At 33.6% G+C, this 13131-nt stretch overlaps 2 protein-coding genes across 7 annotated transcripts; both read right to left on the bottom strand.

Moving 5' to 3' along the window:
• Positions 1-318: 318 nt before the first annotated feature.
• Positions 319-5911, bottom strand: LOC120091756 (transcription factor MYB3R-3-like). 6 transcript variants are annotated; one of them, XR_016524874.1, is made up of 10 exons: positions 5700-5907; positions 5156-5369; positions 4933-4984; positions 4681-4738; positions 4032-4126; positions 3842-3945; positions 3442-3570; positions 1621-2728; positions 1103-1188; positions 319-632 (listed from the first exon to the last, which is right to left on the bottom strand). XR_016524874.1 is itself a non-coding variant. In XM_039049875.2 (9 exons), the coding sequence occupies exons 2-8, from the start codon at positions 5299-5301 to the stop codon at positions 1663-1665; spliced, it is 1650 nt and encodes a 549-aa protein (XP_038905803.1). In that variant the 5' UTR covers positions 5302-5334; positions 5700-5911; the 3' UTR covers positions 912-1188; positions 1621-1662. The 6 variants fall into 6 exon arrangements, 3 of the variants coding, with proteins under 3 accessions (XP_038905803.1, XP_038905804.1, XP_038905805.1); XR_016524873.1 differs by having other exon boundaries at positions 5156-5334; positions 5700-5866; XR_016524875.1 differs by having other exon boundaries at positions 5156-5301; positions 5700-5865.
• A 1703-nt stretch (positions 5912-7614) lies between these two features.
• Positions 7615-9862, bottom strand: LOC120089697 (mitochondrial import inner membrane translocase subunit Tim9). Its single transcript, XM_039047062.2, has 2 exons — positions 9624-9862; positions 7615-8087 (listed from the first exon to the last, which is right to left on the bottom strand). The coding sequence occupies exons 1-2, from the start codon at positions 9716-9718 to the stop codon at positions 7901-7903; spliced, it is 282 nt and encodes a 93-aa protein (XP_038902990.1). The 5' UTR covers positions 9719-9862; the 3' UTR covers positions 7615-7900.
• Between the last annotated feature and the right edge of the window lie 3269 nt (positions 9863-13131).

The following is a 13131-nucleotide window of genomic DNA, read 5'->3' as shown; positions in this document are numbered from 1 at the left end:
TGATGTTACTAATAGATAGTCATATTTTGTTATACTTAAAAATATTTTTAGTAGTTTTAATATTTAAAATAATTACCTGAAAATTGTTTAAACATAATAATAATAATATTCTGCATGTTAGCAGATCGAGCAGGCTAAGGTTTCGGAGTCTCAATATATGTTACTAATATCGGTCAAAAGGTACTCTTTCAAAGAAGGGAAAAAATATAAATATAGTCAAAAGTGTAATAGGTAGGTTATTATTTATTCTGTTTTTGGATAAAAAAAAAAAAAGAAATTCGTATCAACTACAAAGGGGAGAGGATTTTGTGTGACATGTTACACAAAGACATAAAAGACATTTTTAGAAACCTCTAAAGCAAATAAATGGGCTATTAAGCAATGTGAAATTATATTCATCGTTTCGTTATCAATATGAACCCACCCCCACCCATTTTACCCACTTGGTTTACAAATATAGAGAGAAGCAATGAAGAACAATAAGGGTATTCAAGTATTTTTGCACAAAGAATCAGTACTCTTGTCTTTGAAGCGTGGGAGAGCATTATGATACTCATCCAAATATTGAATCAGCTCGTCTCTCACCGAGATAAACAGCTCTTTTTATTGGATTCACGCCAAAATCAACCTCGCTGGAAAAAAAAGTGCCACGCTAATGTTACACTCTATTTTCTAAATTTAATATTCAAGATTGTTAATTAGAAAGTTTGCTATAACTAAATTATCTTGATTCATATATATAATAATACTAATACTACCACTACTAATAATAATATTTTTCTTCACTATAAAGGATAGACACTTTTTTAAGTCATAAGACTCGTAACATGATAGCAATGCCTCAAAGATTCTAACACGTACAGTGCTTCAGAACTGAAGAAAATTTTCTTCATTGAAAGTGAAATGTTACATGTTAGAAAAATCAAACTTTATTCCATAAATATCAGAATTCTAACCATTCAAATCTCGTCAGTGTATAATGAAACATGTTTTTGTAGATACTAAAAACAGAAAAAAGTTAGACCTATCTGCAATTGTAAAACAAATAAGTTTAGAAAAATATATGTACGAAGGATCTAAGCGAATCGTCGATTTTTTATACCAGTTGATGCAACCAAGAAACACAAGATTATGGACAGCATTTTTCTCAATATAAACTTGCCGGAGTGGGGGATTCCATCGCCCAGGCTGTCAAAGATGGAACTTTATCAGTAAGTATACAGAAAGCATCTCTAATAAGTTTAGAACTTTATCTCATGCTATTTACAAGCAGAATGAGTATTTAAAGATCCTTAAAAATCAGATGAAATGCTTTGTTCTAGTAAAAAATCTCATAATAAACCAGTAATACCATACTGTGGTGTCAATTAACTAGAATTAGCATCTAAACGTTATAAAAAATCCCTTGCCTTATTCCGAAGGTATCACACACAAAAAGAGTCGACTAGAAATTTTTACATTCGCAAAACAGAAGAATAATGACTTATCATATCAAGTATCTCCCTATTAAATTAACCAAAAAAAAAAAAAAAGAAAAAAAAAAGATGCCCATTATTAATATCCGTATTTCAATGGAAAATGAGTATATGACTAAAAGAAGTAAGAGTTTCAATAACTTACAGTTCAGATTTTGCCATCTTATTGTGTTTGTTAAAGAATCCTTTATCTGGAGGGAATCCCATTTGGTTCGACTGACTTGATAGTATGGTTGTTCTTCTCCTTGTCAAATGCAAACTCAAGTTGCTTTTCCACAGATTTTGAGATAGCTGTTCGCTTGGATGTTAGCCGGTATGGAGGAGATGCATTGAAAGCCTTACTGTTTGACCTGCTCGGGCTATGATCATTACTTGGACTGTCGCATAAGCTTCCATTTGGTGAACCCAACCTGCTGTCACTATTATTAAGTGTTTCATCGGGACCAGATTCTTGGGAGATGTCCTTGACTGCTGCTATCTCCTTGTCTTGCATCTCTTGAGGAGGGAGACGAGCTTGAGTTTCCGTCTTTCTCTTACGTAATATTGAAGGAGTGCTGGGGAAACTTCTAGCCGCAATTCTCAATATTGACTCTGGACTGTGTATACTCAAGTCTCTAGTCTTCACACAAGGAGGAGTGAAGATACCAATAGGCGAAGTGATCGAACTATTATTTGTCTCGTGCATGTACATGCTTAAAAGTTCTGAATCTACTGGAATACTACTTTCTAATTGGGGTGGTTCATAGTACAATGAACCATATTTAGGAGATTCAAATCTTGAAGGGGTTCCTATAGTTTTATCTTCATCTAATTTGCCAATCACATTCTCAGCTTCACCATGAGTTGTAGTCCCATTCTTTCGTGCTGACCCAGATTTCCTGCATCTTGGATCCATGATATTTGAAGGTACTGACCAGCGTTTGACATGTCCAGAATCAGCAGACTCATTTAAAACCCCACTTGTTGAAGCAACCATATCTTCATCAGGAGGTGCTGATGACTCAATCTGATCCTTACAGCTTTCGTCCACTTTGTACAAGTCTGTGTTACCTGATGATGTTTGGGCAGTTGAGTCTGACCCCTTACTTGAGTAAGGAGGAAACCTTTTGGTAGGTAGAGTCTTAGTGGTTGAGTCTCTAGCACCATTCTGGGAACTATTTTTTGCAACTGGTGGAAGCTTCCCAGTTGCCAAATAGAAATCTAGCTTTTTCTTCAAGGAACTATTCCAATGATTTTTTATCGCATTGTCGGTCCTGAATACAGTAGGAATATGATGTCGATTTAACCAAGTCAAGCAGACAAAAATTCAAAAGCAAAGACATTTCTCATTTCTATTTCTTATGCGTGATAAATAATATTCATATTTGTGCTTGTTATGTCATGATATATAACACATCTTTCCACATTTTTCTACCATTCAGTCAGCATAATAAAAATTCTTTAAATAAGAGACAACATAACCATTATAGAGTTGCTTCTAAATTACTACCAAGAAGAATGTGAAGATCGTGATATAGCCCTATAGCCTAAAGGATTAAAGGAGAGAAATCTCCAAGAATAAAATTCAAAATCTTTATTATGAATCAAAAGTTACCAATACAAGAAAAAAAATTCTCTATTCATAGAGAATTAGGGAGAAAAAAGAAAAAAAAAAAAAGAAAAAGAAAAACTAATCATAATCTTAATTAACCAAGGAAACTAAAACTAATCCTAATCCTAATCCTAATCAATCAAGGAAACTAATCCTAATCCTGATCAAACAAGGATTTGACTAAGATATCTTCATTTACCCTAATCCTATAGACCCTTTATAAACTTAATTAGATGAGACTGGACAGGCAGCTGAACAGACGGTCTACATGTACTTGTTTGACCTGTTGCTATGGGCATTTCTATCTCCGTTCATCTCTTTTCCCCCTTTTCATATTTTCATCAAGGTTAAGTTTACAAAAATAAGAATGAGTACCTTCCAGGTAAAACCCTGGCTATTTCAGCCCATTTGTTCCCATGTAACCGATGTGCATTCATCAGAGCCAATTCCTCTTCTAATGTCCAAGCATCCTTCTTTATATCTGGATTCAAATGATTGTGCCACCTGAAAATAATAGATTATTACTTTACAACAGATACATAAATCCACGTCCCTTCAATATTCAGAAAGAGCAAAATATGAAGATAATAATGATAAAAGCTCAGTAATCACGACCTATAAATAGCTCTATTTATCCTTTAGCTAAGAAGACAAGGAAGCACACAATCACTCAAAAGGGAACACGGTCAATTTTTCATAAACTTGCAAATTGTATTTACAATTTAAAATCAAGACTTCAGCTCACTGTTAATCATAACAGTTTTAGGGGAGATACCTCTCTCGGCATTGTTTCCCTATGCGACCAGGTAAAGATTTTGCTATCAAAGACCATTTGGTAGGCCCATACTTCGATACCAGTTCAATAATTTTATCATCTTCCTATAAGAAAGAAGAACAAAATGATAAATTTTCACTATACATGCAAGAGCAGAAAGCATCCAAGAAAGAAGACATCAAGTAAAAACCTCCTGAGTCCATGGTCCTTTAACAAGATCCGGATTGAGAACCTTCTGCCATCTATGCAGACACTGAACTTCTGATCTATCATGGAAGTACTCAGCTGCACGCAAATTTTATCTAATGAGGTCAATCAACCAACCCAAGTTGCATATAAAACCCCGACCATATTGATAATTGATACATTTAAAATCATGGTCAGGCAACCCACTCATCATAGGTAAAATCTATAGTGATACTAAAAACATTCTGAAAGTTGAATAAGCAATATATATATATATAAACAAAGTAATTATCAGTTCAATTAAGACAAGTGACCATCTATTTGTCTGTTGAAAACTTTCAGCTAAAACTTATAAAATTCAAACATGCAAAATGCAAGCATAGTACAACTGGAAACACTGATGAGATCATCATCCAAAATATAAAGTTTGTAATGCATTCCCTACAGAGCTGAGATTTATGTAAAAATATTTAACAATAGTTTTTCTATTAGTTAAATGAACGTGTATAATGCTTCAAGCCTACCTTAACAGTAGAAAACATCTCAATTCCTCATATAAATAAAGATATCAACTAACGCCAAAGGTTAGAATTCTAAAATCATTTTTTTAATTAAAAAAAATGAATTCCCTTGTAACAAGAATAGAGAGAAACCTATTTTCTTCCAATTCTTCCCTTTAAAAGCTGCAACGGCATTTCTCAATGTCTCATCCTGAAAAAGAAGTCACCATCACTAATCAAGACAAGTGCTCTATTATATAAATGTTCTTATAAGTTAAGATTCTTTAAATCCAATCTGCTTTATCTGACGCAAAATAGAGTTTTTTCTAAGCCTACATGCCAATACCGTAATAACTAAGAACTTTACAACACAATAAACTATAAGAGGGGATAATCAATGCTTACCTCTTGAGGAGTCCAGCCACCCTTAGCTCGACGAATGGGGCCGCTGGTCCTCCTGCCAAGTCAAATTATACATGAAGCATAAACATCTGAGATCTTTGAACTGACCATAAGCAGTGTAGAATCATCTCATTTTTCAATTATTTTGGTAGCTAATAGTATAATGCAAAAGTTGCTTTATAAATAGAATATCTAGAAAAAAATGACAAAAACTTTGTGAAATTACCGATGAGAAGGAGATGTTGATGCTGGACTACACATCCCAGGAGACTTGGCAGTTGCGCTGCCACTACCTTCAGAGACAGAGGAACTCGTAGCAGCCGTAGATTGTTTATTTTCGAGACAACACTCTTCTTGTTTTACCTCTTCCATCTACTCATAGAACCATCTCCAAAATTCAAAATCCTAATAACAGAATAAATTTCAACTCCAATTGTAACCTAAAATCAAAACAGCAAATCATTAAAGCAACAATCCGAAAAACCCCAACTGCTATCAAGTTCTCGAAAACCCACCACCTAAACCACGGAAAAACGAAAACCAACAAAAGAACTCAGATCTTGAAACCCGCAATCAGATCGAAAACGCAGGAGGAAATCACAATTGTAGGGTTTTAGAGACGAAAAGGGGGGGAAACTAAAACAATCTTAGCCCAATCAGAGCAAGGTTGAGACGAATACGAAACAACAGATGATCAAACAGTCGACAAAATTGAAGGAAAATCAAGTGAATTAGAAAACAATCAAACATCTGAGAGCAAAGAATGATACCTCTGCTACGAAGGAAGTGGCGGGAATCAAAGTGGAGCTGAAAGAAGCGATGAAATTAGTTCAACACCGAAGGAACCACCGCTCCTTCAGAAACAAAGAGTTTTCTTTTGGTTTCGAAAATCGTCGCCCGTTGAAACAAAAAGTGGAGGCGAAACAAAGAGAGAGTAAAAAAAAAAATGAAAATGAAATATATAAATAATAAATAAATACCAAAATTATAAAATTCCCATATTTTGTAATTATTTGTACATAACGAATATATATCACCACCGACGTCTCCGTTAATTACCGTTATTGAAGGCTATAGAGTTTACGATTTTTTTAAAAAAAAATAAAATAAAATAAAATAAAATAAAAAGTGAAACACTGAAACCTAAGAGCTAACGGTCAATTAACGATTATGATATAAAGGCGTTAAGATAACGAGGTTCAAACCTCAAACGGCACTTGAGATTTCGAGCGTTAAAGATCGAAATATTTTTGGGGATTGGATTCGCGGGTAGATGATTCGCGGGCAATTGTGGACCGTCCGATTGACAAAATAAGTTACCAGGATTTGAACGATTTTTTTTCCTTTTCTTAAGGATGGTTTAACGGATTCTTGTAGAGAGATACGTGCGTAAATTAAATAACAAATATTGAAATTAATCTTATCTAATTTGGAAAAATGGCTCTTTATTTATATTTAGGAAAAACATCAATTTATATCCATCAACTTTGGCGTTGTATCAATTTAAAACTCAAACTTATAATTATATTAATTTAAACCATGAACTTTTAGAGTTATATTAATTTAAACACCAAACTTTCATAAGTATCAATTTAAACTCCTAACTTTTATAATTGTATCAATTTAAACCTTAATACAATTATGAAAGTTTAGAACTTAAATTTATATATTTATGAAAGTCTAGGGTTTAAATTGATATGCTTATGAAAGTTCAAATTTTAAATTGATACACCTTTAAAGTTTAAATTGATAAAATTGAATATAAATTGATATTTGTCATAAAAAAATTTGTGCGACATATAATTGTTTTAATTAAAATTTTAAATTATTATAAGAAAACGTGTGTAAACTTCTTCTAGCATAATCTAAACAATTCAAAACTTCATGGTTATTTTGTATACTAACCTTTCTTTAAAGAAAAAAAATATTACGAGTGCAAGTTTAGTTTGTGGTTCAAGATAAATTTTATACGTCAAATTTATCTTCTCACGTTTCCATAAATCTTTTACAAAATTTTAAAAACTATAATGCATGTTTCACGCTTTTATTTTATTTTTTTTCTTTTCTTTCTTATCAAACTAATTCAATCACTGATATTAGTATTTTGTACCTAGTATCAACCTCGGTAACTTACATAGACACTAAATAAAATAACAAATTACATTCTAATATTAATAGAATATTTCAATTCAATTGTAGAGCATTATTCCCTCATATTTCAATTCAGTACTCATCCTAAGTAGATCCTTATCCTTTAGTGGGTTTAGGCATCTTTCACCTCTTAGCAAATCAGAAAATAACGAACCAATCTGGCTAAGATCGATCCCTCCCTTGAAGAAGATGGTGGGATTGAATCGGTGTTTATGACGTTTGGCTCAGTTTAGGGGCGGAATCAAACCGCTAAAATACCAATGGGAAAAAAAAAACCGAGCCGGCCGATTTTCAGGGGAAAACCTCGTCGACCAACCTGCCAAACCGGGTTGTTCACTCGGTTTGGCTTCGGTTAGCCGCGTAGATACATGGGTCGCCAATCGGGACGCAGGCAGGTCAAGATCTCCAATCATTTCTATCAAATTGGTTATGAGGATGAAGAAAAGGGAATATTTCCAACAAGAAGCATAAAAGTTCAGCTAAACCAGCTTCGTTTATACGGCTAAAGCTTGAGTAAATATGTTATCGTCCTGATGGATATGAAACCTCAATCATTTATTGAAAGTCTGCTACCAAAACCTCAATTCATAAGTCAAATCAAATTACAACTTAATCTCAGTTGCAACACATATAATGAAAAAACATGCTATAAATTCAGATGTGAAAGAACGGAAGGTTTCAAGAATACGGAAGAAACATGCTATAATTCTAGAGGTGAAAGTCCTGAAGGTCTCAAGAATGTAGAAGAAACCTACTAAACATCCAGAAGTGAAAGAACTGAAGGTCCCATGAATATGTCTGGGTGTCCTCTGATGCAACATTAATCTGAGGTAGCGGCTCCTTGGTTGAGCTCAGCAAATCTCATTCCAACGCGCATTGAATGCTTCAAGAACTTCTCGGCACACCTACGTACGCATGTTTCCTCTTGCTTGGTTAAGGATTTTCGCTGAAAGTTATCTATACAATCTGTGAAGCATCTCTCGACCAATGAGTTGTACATTCTCAGACTGCAAGTTATTAAAAGGCGAACAGTTATGACTCTTAATGTGTTCTTATATTATTGTGATGAAAACTTTATTCTGTCACATGCAGTAGTTTACAGCATTGGACCAGATTAGAAGAGTTGTACAAAGAACAAAAATCACGCATTGGATACTAAAGGAGCAGAAGAGCTGCAAGTGCTGTATAATAGTCTTCTGAAGTCCTCCTTTCAATATATAGGCTGCATCTTACTTCAACTTTGAAAGATACATTCACCCCTGATAAAATTAAGATCACTCCCAAGAACACCGTCAGTCCCCTGTTTGAAGTATATTCATGTTGAGGATCCCAAAAAGATGGGAGACATCACAATCTTTAAAATATACATGGGCTACTCCACCCATAGTCAATTGGTTTTGAAATGAAACCGATATGGTATGGAAGCTCATGAAGCCCAAATAAGTGTTCAGTAAAAAAAAATCCGACCAATTAATAGTGTACCAAAAAAAGCACTATCTTGAGGAAGCATATTGAAGATTTCATGATGGAAAAATGGGAGACCTTATAGTCTTTTAAAGATACATGACTACTCGTATTGTCAATTGATTTTAAGATTGAACACCATGTTTATCTAATAATTAGGAGGAAAATAGTAGTTCCGATGAGATATTCTATGATCAACAATGAAATGAAATTTCAGAACATTGAAACTTGTCAAAAACAGGCGAATTCCTTAAGGGGCAGCCCTCTGTTGGTTGACTTGGGGTGCTAGGAGGTACGAACCCTGAGTTCCTATGGCCAGGGTGCATGGTCGCCAAATAGACTACCGATGCAGGAGCCGAAACCACGATTGTTTAAAAAAGTATAGTGATACTATCATAAGGCGGCTTTTCTCAGAAGTACATACATATATATATCCATGAGCGTTTAGATCACCCCATGTTCACCTTGAGAATACTATTTTCAAAAGACAACTTCTTGACCCTAGCTATATCTGGTTGTTAAGATAACTCATAGAATATATGAATACCTTAATGACCACCGTAATTTGAACCCATTCCCTGATTGACCAGTAAGTTCCAGAGTGGTTATCTATAAAGTGGTGGTCTAAAACTTCAGCAAAATTTGAATCAACGTATACCCAAAAAAAACAGGGAAAAAAAAAAGAAAGAAAAAACACAGCAGGATACAATAAACAAGCTCCCAAATTGACCTGTATCTAGAAAACTTCCAATCCTTCCACTATTCATTCAAAGATGTCCAAACGCATTCCAAAGATCTCAGACAAAATTGGAAAAAAAAAATAGAGAAAAACAATCATACAAATGAAAGAAAAACAAACAAAGCCTAACGAATCAGACAAGCGAATTGATCAGGTAAATATCAATTTTCGCGCAACTCCCAGCTAATGATATTGAAATCAATCATAGGAGACAAATTCCAGTTACAAGTTTCTACCATGCCATAAGATTTAAAGATAGAAAAAACATACATAACAAGAGAACGATTCAATGAATTAGTTCCTGTTCAAAACTCGAATATTTTAGATAAGTAAATTGAACCTGTCTCGGATCTGGAGCTGGTCGATCATGGTGGCCATTTTGATCTTGTCTTCTTCAGGAAGACCATCCAAATCAGCAAGCATGTTCTTGTCCATCTTCGATTCCAACGAAAGTAAAGGGTTTAGGGTTTAACTTCTCTGGTTTCGTTTCTTGTATCGCCGCTCTTAGCTAAATTGGAATAGTAGGTTGGAGAAAGCGAAGTAGTGGTTTTGTTGCTAAATGGTCCTTCAATGTTCGAATAATTCGAATCTTGTCTCCCACTTCAACCCCTGTATATAAATAAATTTGACAAGTGATTGATCTAAGCTCCATCATCATGTACCCTCTAAACTTCGATTCGGTACATATAAATAGGTTGATTTGATTAATCTCTCTCTTTCTTTCTTTTTTTTTTTTTTTTTTTTTTTTTTGGTAATATAACTTTTGGTCTCGATATTTAGAGTTTGTATCTATTTGATTGTTGAGGCTTTAAAAAGTATATTTTAATCTTTGAAATTTGAAAATTGATTCTAAACGATCTTGAGTACGAAAAGTTGATGTCACTAATTGATGTGACAAAATTAGAGATGAGAAGCTTTACTTAATTATATTATTTTTTTGATAGATTATGTGGCATTTTTTTAATTAAATTGAAAAACTATATTAAAATGAAAAACAATAGAATTTTTTTGGTCAATTTTCAAAAATTTTCTTACTAATGTGTTGGTCATGCCAACACTCCATTTCTCCTTGTAGATTTTAGCGTTCTCATATGCTTGTAGTCTCCACTCATCCAACTTGCATAAGTGCAACTTCCTTGCTTTCCCTAATTCTTCATATTAAAGTTGAGTTTCTTGGTGGCCCAAAATGTCTTGTGTTTAAGTTCTAGAGGCAAGTGGCAAGCATTACCAAATACAAGCACATATGTAGACATTCTAATAGGCGTTTTATACACCATTTGGTAAGCCCATAGCGCCTCGTCCAACTTTTGTTCCCAATCCTTCCGTGTTGAATTAACAACCTTTTTAAGTATGGATTTAATCTCCCTGTTGGACACATCAGCTTTTCCATTGGTCTGAGGGTGGTAGGTTGTCGCAATTGTAATGGACGTTGTATTTTATCAAAAGCTTGCTGACAACGCGATCGATGAAATGTGTGCCCTCGTCGCTTATAATGGCACACGATGTGCCAAAGCGAGTGAAAATATTCTTCTGCAGGAACTTCGAGACTGTTGTCGCATCATTTGTAGCACATGAAATTGCTTCAACCCACTTTGAAACATAATCAACAGCTACTAAAATGTAGTTGTGTGGCCGTTGGAAGGCGGGAATGGGCCCATGAAGTTAATTTCCCATACATATAATTTAGATGTTCCTCTTCATTTTTCTTAGGTGAATTCTCTAATGAAAGCTCAAGGTGTTGTGCTAGAGGTATTGCCACAACTTTAACCTCTTGTATATTAATTCTTTTAAGAATCTTGCTAGTTATATTAAAGAACATTTTTCTCTATTTTTAGAGATTTCAACTCCTAAAATCTTCTTGGACTCACCAAGATCTTTCATATCAAGTTCTTCCTTTAGAGAAGTTTTAACTTTTTTGAGTACTTCATTAGATTGACTTGCAATTAGCATATCATCCACATATAACAATAGATAAATAATAGTGGTATATGAGGTTGAATTAATATAAGCACAATTGTCATAAGAACTTCTTTTAAAGTTTATTTTAAATATAAAATCATCAAACCTTTTATACCAACATCGTGGATACTGTTTGAATCCATCAATGGACTTTTTAAGTAGACACACATGATCTTCTTTGCCTTTTTCTTCATAACCTTGTGGTTGTTTCATGTATATTACTTCTTTTAAATCTCCATGTAAGAATGTTGTTTTTACATTTAATTGGTCTAAATGTAAATCATACAACTAGTGAAAGTAACATTCTTATAGTAGTAGTAGTTTGTTTCACAACATGAGAGAAAATTTCAATGTAATTTATTCCTTCCTTTTGTATGAAACCTTTAGCCACTAACTAGCCTTAAATCTAGGTCGTTAAATACTCGAGATTTCATCTTTTAGTTTATAAACCCATTTACAAGATATTGGTTTAGCTCCTTTAGGTAGATAAACTAATTCTCATATTTTATTTACTTCTAAAGATGTCTTTCATCATTCATTGCATTTATCTATGCTTTTTCATCTTTACAACTCACTACATCATTAAAAGTAAGAGATTCTTGTTCACTTAGTTTAGTCATAGCATTTAGAGCTACACTTACATAATCTGCTTCACAGTATCTAGTTGGAGATATGATTACTCTTCTTTGCCTATCTATAGCTAAACTATAGTTTGTGAGGTATTCTTCTTTCTTAATTCAAAATCTTCTATGTTAATAGGTTCTTGTGCACCTATTTCTTCACTAGATACAGGAATATCTATATTTAGTTCTGTAGTTCTATTAGAATTAGAAGGCTGCTCCACCTCAAAATTTATTATTTATGGATTGAAGCCTTCTTCTTCAGAACTTTTGCTCATTATGAACATTTCTTCATCTCTAAACAGAACACATCTACTGATTATACTCTTTTTCTCAATTGGATGCCACATTTTCAAGCCCTTTACTCCTTCTGTAAATCCAATAAACATAATTCAATGGCTTTAGGTAAACTTCCCTTGATTTTGATGTACATACCCTACACAACCAAAAATTCTAAGATTCTCTGGTTTAGGAGGGTATTTAGTCCATCTCTCCTCAAGTCTTATGAAATTTTTGGAGTGATGTGGACATCTATTTAATCTATAGATAGTGTATGCTACTGTTTCTACCCAATATTTTTTTGGTATTATTCAAGACATTTGGCATCTAACCCTATCCATAATGGTCCTATTTAGCCTTTTAGATACTCTGTTTTGTTGCAGTGTGTGCCTAACAGTCCTAAGTCTAACTATACCATTTTGTTTACATAAGTTATTGAATTCCTCATTATAAACTCAAGCTCATTGTTTGTTATAAGATATTTTATTCGTCTTAAGTTTGATTTTCACCTAAAATCTTCCATTCTTTGAACTTATTAAAAACTTGTTCTTTTGTTTTTAGAAAGGAAACCTAACTTTTTCTTGAAAATTCATCAATAAAAGATAGAAAATACCTAGATCCATTAAGTGAAGGTGTTTGAGTAGGACCCCATAGGCCTAAATGAACATAGTCTAGGATCTCCTTTGTATTATATTCTGCCTTTGAAATTCTTACCTTGTAGCTTTTCCAATGATATAATGTTTGCATCTCAATTTTTTTTGATGAACTAGCTGGAAGTAATCCTTGGTTTGACAATATCTTCAAACCTTTACTACTAATATGTGATAAATGTTTGTACCATAGGTCAGCCTCTAACAATTTATCACTTGAAACAATTAAAGCATATTGAGTTTTTGGAACATCTTTACTCGAATAGAGTCCATTGGTCTTCCCTCCAACTAAAATTACTTTTGAGTCCTTTTTAACCTTAAATCTTCCTTCATGTCCATA

The sequence above is a fragment of the Benincasa hispida genome, chromosome 11 (assembly GCF_027475165.1).
Source record: "Benincasa hispida cultivar pf3 chromosome 11, pf3_genome.v1.1, whole genome shotgun sequence".
Lineage (NCBI taxonomy): Eukaryota > Viridiplantae > Streptophyta > Magnoliopsida > Cucurbitales > Cucurbitaceae > Benincasa > Benincasa hispida.
Note: the sequence above shows the minus strand (reverse complement) of the source record. Positions and strands in the feature narration are given on the sequence as shown.